The 9,296-nt window shown below is 39.2% G+C and overlaps 1 protein-coding gene across 3 annotated transcripts; it reads left to right on the forward strand.

Moving 5' to 3' along the window:
- The first annotated feature begins 2,824 nt into the window (after window positions 1-2,824).
- On the forward strand, window positions 2,825-7,752 carry vgll2a (vestigial-like family member 2a). 3 transcript variants are annotated; one of them, XM_083562545.1, is made up of 4 exons: window positions 2,825-3,145; window positions 4,285-4,570; window positions 4,835-5,323; window positions 7,220-7,752. In XM_083562545.1, exons 1-4 carry the CDS (start codon window positions 3,020-3,022, stop codon window positions 7,297-7,299), a joined length of 981 nt encoding a protein of 326 aa, XP_083418671.1. In that variant the 5' UTR covers window positions 2,825-3,019; the 3' UTR covers window positions 7,300-7,752. The 3 variants fall into 3 exon arrangements, with proteins under 3 accessions (XP_083418671.1, XP_083418673.1, XP_083418672.1); XM_083562547.1 differs by having other exon boundaries at window positions 2,826-3,145; window positions 7,239-7,752; XM_083562546.1 differs by having other exon boundaries at window positions 2,829-3,145; window positions 7,009-7,752.
- The last annotated feature ends 1,544 nt before the right edge of the window (window positions 7,753-9,296 follow it).

A 9,296-nucleotide genomic window follows, 5' to 3' on the forward strand; every position in this document is an offset into this window, starting at 1 on the left:
TGTATTGGATTTACTGGATGTAGTGGTATAAAAATGTTCCTTCACGTGAACTAAGAGACCCAAACCTGTACCAGCATGATGATTCCACTGAGCATAAATCCAGCTCCATGAAGGTTTACTTCACATGGGTTGAAGTGGAAGATCTTCCAGGCCTCCTCACCTCACCTACATCAGTACCTGACTTTTGCCATTGTGGATGAATGAGCACAAATCTCCACAAGCACACTCCAAAATCTAGTGACATCTTCCCAGAGGAGTGGAGCTTATTATACCAGCAAATGATAGATACATGTGGAATGGGATGTTCAAAAAGCACATATCTTATGGTCAGGTGTCCACAAACATTTGTCCATATAGTATACAGTTAATCTAGGTTACAATTATACCTTATCTTTGAGTTTTAATTTGTATTTTTTTTTGGATGCACTATTATACAGTATTCCATTGAGTTTCATCGTTCAGTAACTACCTGCTCTTATTTTCCCTCCATGACGTTCTTAAGACCCAAAAAAAAAAGATTGTGTAACCCGGTCTCATCTCTGCATTGTGTTCTATAACAAATGAAATCGGTGAGACTCTCATTATGTGTTGATGGGACAGTTTGCCTAGAGTGATGCAATTCATACAGTCTTTAAAACTAGCGGGATAAAATGAACAAGTTTATACAAAATTTTTTTTTAATGGAAATGAAATTGGGTCTGAGTAAAAATAATAATCAAATCGATGAAAATAATAACATTATATAACGCTGGATTAATTATATACACAGTATTTATTCACCGATCAGGCATAACATTATGACATTATAACATAATGTAACATTTTGTCCTCAAAGTTGACGTGTTAGACGCAGGAAAAATGGGCAAGCATAAGGATTTAAGTGAGTTTGACAAGGGCTAAATTGTAACGCCAGATAAATTCAGATGATTCACAGATCACCAAATACAGTAGATACATTCGCCATTCAGATATGCCAGAAATGTCAGGTGTAATATTTTTTATAATTCTACGTAACACAACTGTGTAACAGCGATGTGAACACGCAGTATAATAGGCTTATTCTGGCTGGTTACATTTGTGCTTTTTTTGTGCAAGTTGATTTAGATGTTATGTTATTGTGAATTTGTAAACATTTTTCAATATGTGATTAGGTATGTCATTGTGCTATTGTTAATTATTTCAACACAACATATACATGTAGAGTTAGTTGTATACACTTGTTTATTTGTACTCGTTTTGTTTATCGTGACGATTGCTTTGTTTATTTTTTGGTTGGTTTGACTTTACGTAAAAGCCTAACCAGGAACGAGGGCTGCAAACTGGCTTTATGGGATATGACCTGTGTACACGGCATCCGTTGTCAGTGTGTAACAATGTCTAGTGTATTGTCTCTGTGAAATAAACAAATAAATAAAATAAAATAAAATAGAATAAAACAGAATAGATTAAATTAAATTAAATTAAATTGATTTAAATTAAATTAAATTAAATTAAATTAAATTAAATTAAATTAAATTAAATTAAATTAAATTAAATTACAAAATAGATTAAAATGTAATAAATAAATTAAATTAAATTAAATTAAATTAAATTAAATTAAATTAAATTAAATTAAATTAAATTAACACTTTTCATTGTTTTATACTTACACTTGAGACTACTTCCTGAAACCTTACAGAAATATATTTACTTACTGACACCACATTTTAATATAATTTTTTATAATTAATATATATATATATTGCACAAAGTGTGTTTCTTCCCCCGTGTTACAACAAAACCTATTCTCTAATTTGCTGTTCCAGAAAACAGACCACCTCTGCAGAGTTTGCACACACAAATATAACACACACATACACCTCTTTACAAACGTGAATAACAATAACATAGGCCCAATCTACCTCCTCAGGACGATGCACAAGCAGGTCTTCCATTTCTACATTGCACAATCTACGCCCTATACATGCACACACACTCCTATTTCTTGCATTTGCTCTATTATAACTTTATAAAAATGTATACCTTGTCTTTTTCCCTTATGTCTCTTTACTGTGTCCTGCACAAAACACTCTTAAATCTTAAGTTTGAAAAAGCAACACTTGCAGCCAATCAGAACAGAGAATTCAGCCGGTATGTTATAATAAGTGTAAGCTCCTGTTCCTGTTCCTGTTCCTGTCATGTTCCTGATGAAACGTTGATGAGCCTGAACGGAGCACATGAGCTCTGTTTTGTCAGTTGGACTGTACTGTTGATTTTAAAAGCCCTCGTGATCTAAAAAAGCCCTTTGACACCAGGTACCAGTTGCAATGAGACTATTTGACCTCCGACCCCGGCTGTGAGAACGAGAAGCCGTGGCATTTTGAAACCAATGCACCAGAGCTCGTCACTCGTTTTCTGTGTTCGAGAGATCTCGGTGTCATAACTAATTTGCTTCTCGTTTATTAACCCCTGATGAAATAGACACAGAGGTGGAGGTTTGTAGACATGCACTGAATTATTTTGCTGTTTGAATGCATGGTGCATTGATGGATGCATGGATGAATGCAAAAAAATAAACAAGTGGAACAGTGTGGATGGGGGTGTGGGTGAAATAAAAATGATGCATACATTGTTTATAGAATATATTGTAATAAACTTGCTGTTTAAGAGGTTGGAAAGGGTTTTAGGGCCGCGCGAGCTCCTAGATTGGTCGCTTGAGCGCTCGCGCAGTGCGAGACGTCAAAACGGGCCGAGTAGCAGTTTCACACACACACACACACGCGCACACACACACGCGCACACACGCACACGCACGAGGGTTGGTTAGTGTGAAAGACTTCTGCGCAAAGACGCACACGGAGAGCCACGCGCGCACCTCGGACCGTGGACTGCGCATTTACCAGATTGCGCTTTAATTCTTATTTTTTTTCATCCATCCAGAACTTTTTTTTTCTTCCTCCTCACTTTATCTCCAATGAAGCGCGACTTAGTGCTGTTCAAGTCTTCTACTTGACAACATCGGGTCGGCTTTACTTTCGCCATGAGCTGCTTGGATGTCATGTACCAAGTGTACGCGCCGCCTCAACCCTACTTCACTCCAACTTACAGCCCGTACCACCACCATCATCATCCTCACCCTCACCCTCATCCTCATCCTCACCACCAGGTAAGTCGCACAACAATAACTTCAGCTACTTCAGGTACGAATTTAGATTTGAGATTCACAGATCCAATAGACTGTAGAGCGTAGTGTTCACACACACCTTCCCCGGAGTGAAGTAAACAGAAACGGATAAAATAAAAAAAAATCATGGATGTGGTAAAAAATTGTAGTGTGCAGAAAGGAGAAATGTTGCACAGAGGGAGGAAACTATCCGGGAAGTGAGAAAGTTCAGTGTGTTGTTTTTTTAATTTGGAAATTTTCAAATAGTTAAAAGAGATAAATTTCTATAAATATAAAAAAATCAAGGGGTGAAATACTTTTGTGCAAGAAGGAAATTAAAAGGTATAAAAAGTCAGATTTAATACAAAGTGTTCAAGAGAAAATACTTTTTTGAACCAATTCAGTTTCCTGTGTTTATAAAGTTGCATAAAATGAAACCAAATTGTATATATGTATATATATATATATATATATATATATATATATATATATATATATATATATGAATGAATAAAAATTATTTACTGAACAATGGTTTATATATACATACACAGTAAATGTACTACTGATCATGAAGCAAAACCTTTGCACTTGAACAACACGTGAAGATATCTCATATATGACACAATTCATACGTCTATATATATATATATATATATATATATAAAAAACAGTAGCTTCTAGAATCATTCCTCTTTTTCACTCACCTGCACAGATTGAATCTAAAGGCACATTTAAATCTTTAAAATTTTCTTTAAAAATAAAAAAATCCCACAGCGAACACACACATGCACATGCGTGTTTGAACGCAGGACTGGTGTTCATATTTGAAATAGTGTGAAAAGGGTCAAATTTCAGACAGAGCTCGCAGAGCATGCATGGAGCCGAGCACCGAGTTCTGCATTTCATGTAAACACACCCAGTGAGCAAATCTGTGAGTGGAAAGATACAGGAATAAGTATTTATAGCATATAATATACATATATATATATATTTTTTAATTAAGTGTATTTTTTATGTAAAATGTTATAATGATATAATACATTTTACTGCACTTGATATAAGAAAGGTTCAAATTCGAAATGTGCATTTTAAATAATATAAGCAACCTCCAATGAGTGGTGTGTTGTGTGTCGTTCCAGAAATTGGCTTTCTATTCCAAAATGCAAGAGGAACCCGTAAGCGGTGGGAACTCGTTCTCCAGCCATCCGGCGCCCACCATAAAAGAGGAGGAGTGTGCGCCGGAGAAGGAGCAGCCGCCCGAGGCTGAGTACATCAGCTCACGATGCGTCCTTTTCACCTACTTCCAGGGAGATATCAGCTCGGTGGTGGACGAACACTTCAGCCGTGCCCTGAGTCAGACCAGTAGCTACGGACCTGCTTCATCTGGCGGCAACAAAAGCGCACGAGGAACCACGTCCTGGAAAGGTGTGCGGAGATGCTCGTGTAGAACTCGTGTAGAACTCGTGTAGAACTCGTGTAGAACTCGTGTAGAACTCGGTGGCTGGGAGGGATTTTAAGCAGAAATAAAGAAGCTAAAATCTGAGATAGAATTAAATTAGTATTCGTATTTGAAATGATTCATTGTCAGATGATTCATGAAATCATCATCATTTTGAACTTATTGTTATCCTTCATATTCTCGAGACCTTGTGTTAATGTTTAAAATGCTTTTCATCTCACCTCCTCTAGACGGATCGTTCCCCATGAGCCAGCGTAGTTTCCCTCCTTCCTTCTGGAACAGCGCGTACCAGCCCTCCGTCACGGCGTCCTTAAGCAGCGCTCTGGGCGCGTCTCACACCGACCTGCCTTTTTCTGCTGACCCGTACTCGAGCGCCTCGTTACACAGCCACCTCCACCAGACGACGCCGGAATCGTGGCACCCCACACACCACCACCACCATCATCCGTACCCCCTCGGCGGCTCCATCGGCGCTCAGAGCTCGGCTTATCCCAGGCCCTCGGTGCACGACGTGTACGGGACGCACTTCGACCCACGCTACAGTTCTCTTCTAGTGCCTTCGGTGCGGCCGCACAGACTGCCCCCCGCCACGGTGCCCGCTCCCGGACCCTCTCCGTGTGACATCAGTAAGGGCGATCCGGCCAGCTCGGCATGGAGCGGAGCGTTCACTGGGACGAATTCCGAAATGGGACAGAGCCTCAGCCTCAACGTGGATGCAGGTAACAAGTAAAAGACTTTCAGGCTTTTAAATTATTCCCAAAATTGGATTAATTTTATACATTTTTTTACATGGTCTTTTAAATATCATATGTAATGCATTTTAATTAAACACGTAAAAAAAGGTTCAAAACGTCCAAAAGCTTTTTGACCTAATCTCCATCTATTGCTTCTACTTTAAAGAAGAATTTTACAAGTATTTAAGACACTTTATAATGCAGTATAATGTAAATAATATTGTGTTCAAATCGAAGACTTTTTTTACCACGTTGTATTAAACTTTCCAGCAGTAGGGTGATAAAATGTGACGTGTTCCTCAGACTTTCTGACGGTTTCGTGGAAACTCGCATCTCGAGAAGGTTGAAACAGAGTTACAGCTTCAGATATAAATCCACAAAAGAGCTCTAAACATTCAAATATTTAAATATTTAAATGAGTTTGGGTTTTTTTTGGAGAAATAAAATGATTCAAATCCATATTGTACATATTAAGAAAATAACACAAATTATCGTAAATTGTATATGTGTGTACGGGTAAAAAAAAAAAAATACGATTCTTTATCATGTCTTTTTGATTATAAGTGAGATTTATGATTGAGTCCTGGTGGAATTTCTGTTTTCTAATGGCTTCATTAATGGTTACTGTGTTTGCGTTACCGACACCAGAGACGTTCTTGTCTCATGAGACACATATGATTCATACAAACACACACAAAAAAACACAAAAAAATACAGTACAAGGTGCACATGTGGGGTTAAACATAGTAGTGTAATGTAGAGAGAGAGAGAGAGAGAGAGAGAGAGAGAGAGAGAGAGAGAGAGAGAGAGAGAGACAGACAGATTGACCCCTCACATTTCAGCAACCATTTTAGCATCTTCTCAAGGGACAATACTCTAGAAATAAAACTTGGATATATTTTAATCGATGTTGCTTGTGTAGCAGTACAGATTTACTGTCCTCTGAAAATAGCTGGCAAAAAAAGTAAGTACGCCCTCAGTGAACATGTCCAAACTGTGAATATTTGGTGTGAGCACCATCGTTCTGTAGCACTGCTTTAATCCTCCTGGGCATGAAATCTAGAGCTTCACAGGTTGTTGTCCACTTGAGGATCCCCACAAGTGCTCGATATAATTCAGCTCTGGAGACATGGCCACTCAAACATTCATATTTTCAATCAATATTTTCAGAGAGCAGTAAATCTATACTGCTATGTTGACTACTTTCATTTCTATAGTATTGTCCCTTGAGAAGATCTAATAGATAGATAGATAGATAGATAGATAGATAGATAGATAGATAGATAGATAGATAGATAGATAGATAGATAGATAGATAGATAGATAGATAGATAGATAGATAGATAGATAGATAGATGATTTAATACATAGAATCTCGATATGAATTTTCGCTTTACGCTTTGTCTGTGTTTGGATGTTTCTCGCTCCCAGACGAGGAGGTGGTTATTATAAACGCTATTCCTTTAGAAGTCAAGGTCGGCTCTCTTGTGTTATTCGACAATCCTAGATTAAAAAAGGTGGAGAAAGAAAAGTGCGGCTTTTTTATTTCAACCTTTTTTTTTTGTAACCCCTTTAATTTTTCACGCCTTCTCGCTCCAGAGCTTGTTTGTTTCCGCTCTTCCTTTTCTTACCCTCCTTTTTTTCCTTCCTCTCTTCTTGCCTTCTCTCAGGTCTGCAAAACCAGGATAAAAGCAAGGACTTGTATTGGTTTTAGTGGCCTGCCTGCCTGCCTTCCTGCCTTCCTGCCTGCTCCAGCCTCGGCTGATTTCTGTCTTTCAGTGCCCTAGCGCTTAGGCCGCAGCAGGCGTGACTTTTTTTCTTTCTCCTTTTTCTTCTTCTACTTCTTCTTCTTCTTCTTCTTCTTCTTCTTCTCTGTAACAGACTGTGATCTGACTTGCAGCTCGGCGCTACGCGCTCTGCAGCGGGAGCATCCTGAGCTGAAATCGCACCACAGTGGATAAAACCTTAAAGGCTCGGTATGGAGAATGAGAGCGAGAAAGAGAACGAGATAACGCGACTTGCTGGAGGAACGGCCTTCCAGAAATACACGCCGGTGGTGTGACCGGCAGCTGTTCTCTCCGAAGTCGTCACACGTCCAAGAGAAATAAATAAGAAGAACGAGCTCTTCATTCTAGGATGCGTGAGAACCGAAAACGTCACAAGTGCTCAGAATGTCCTTCACAACAGGGACCATGGCCAGCGTCAAAGACAGCGTCGAAGACTGCAACTGTTGTTTTTTTTTTTTTCAGACTCTGATGAGAGAGCAGCATTCCCTGTCGTATATTAAGAAGAGACCGAGGCTATTTGAAGCCACTTGACTCTATCTATATTGCTCTCGACAGCTGTCATCGACAACTGGCTCGGAGCTCAGAGGACACACACACACACATACACACACACACACACACACACACACACACACACACACACACACACGATCACAGAGTCGCTCTGCAACCCTAATCACTCCTCGTTCCCGGGATTCATTTTTCCATTAATTTTTTTATTCCTTTTGTATTAAAAGGAGCGTTTTGGCGAACACATTCGCTTGGAAACAAACGTTTTGTGATTTAAGGATAAACAAGGGAAAGAGTTGACACACGAGGACGTGCCAGCAGATGAACACCCACACACACACACACACACACATGCACAAAACACACCTTTTCCAACGTTGCTGTATATACGCCTGTGTCTGAACGTGAAGTCGAAGCTGTGAACACTGCCAAAAACCCGCTGTACCGATTTCTAGCCGTGTTTACATGCAGCCCGAGAATTTTTTCCGACCGTAAAAAGAATTTACATCAATACCAATGGGTTTTTGTATCCACCGAGGCCTTGGAGGACACTCTTTCATTCCTCCTGTATACTTGTATACTGCCGGGAATGACAAAAAAGCTTTCAATTTTGTATGTTACTCACCGATTTTTGCGCTGGAAAAGAGTATTTGTTCCTGTCGCGCTTTTGAAACGTTTATAACAAGTCTGCGGATGCGTAACAAAAAAGAAGGGGTTTTAAGAGTCTGAGAACACGTTAAAGATGAAGCTGGAAATTTGGAGAATTTTCATGCACAGGAAGGACGTAATTATTTATTATAGTGAATAGAGACCTGTTTCTATAGCGCTGTTTAAATGCAAACCTGAGCATGATATGTAGAAGATCAGGTTCTCCTTCAAGGCTTTTCTATTAGACATATGATCGGTTTGTACGGCTTGTACGGGGAGGTGGAAGCTTAGTGGCTATTAGTGGCATTGCACTTTGCATCTGAAGGTCATGAGTTTAAATCTCACCCACGCAGAGCTGCCTATCTGGGGCCCCTGAGCAAGGCCCTTAACTCCCATAGATTCTCAGATAAGGACGTCTGACAAAATGCATCATTTAAAAACAAAAAGCGGGACGTACCAAATACTATATAGACTATTTAACTAATTACGGAAAATCAAGGCAATTCATCCTTTATTGTCATTTCAGCCATGTACAGTATAACAAAAGTTCCTCCAGGACCAAAGTGCCACATGAAACAACAGACAGGCTTTTACTTTGCACATGTACATTACAGCACAGTGAAATTCTTTCTCCGCATATCCCAGCTTGTTTTGCAAGCCGAGGTCAGATCACAGGGTCAGTCATGATCCAGGACCCCTGGAGCAGAAAGGGATTAAGAGCCTTGCTCAAGGGCCCAATAGCTTGAATTATTAACCTTTTGCACGGTAACCCAGAGCATGAATTATTAAGCTTTTCATTTGTTTAAGACAGACACACATTAAAAAACACATATAAGCACAATGACAGTTCAGCACAGAGCTCAATAATAATTATATCAAAATGTTCGACTGATTATATCATTTGGGGTGAAAAATCTTTTTATACATCTGAAAAGAATGCACAATAGACACACGTATCCGGACCCTAATGCTGTGTTTAATTTAATTCAGTGTTCATGACGAGACAAATTTGT

Source organism: Silurus aristotelis (genome assembly GCF_946808225.1).
Source record: "Silurus aristotelis genome assembly, chromosome: 15".
In the NCBI taxonomy this organism is placed as follows: domain Eukaryota; kingdom Metazoa; phylum Chordata; class Actinopteri; order Siluriformes; family Siluridae; genus Silurus; species Silurus aristotelis.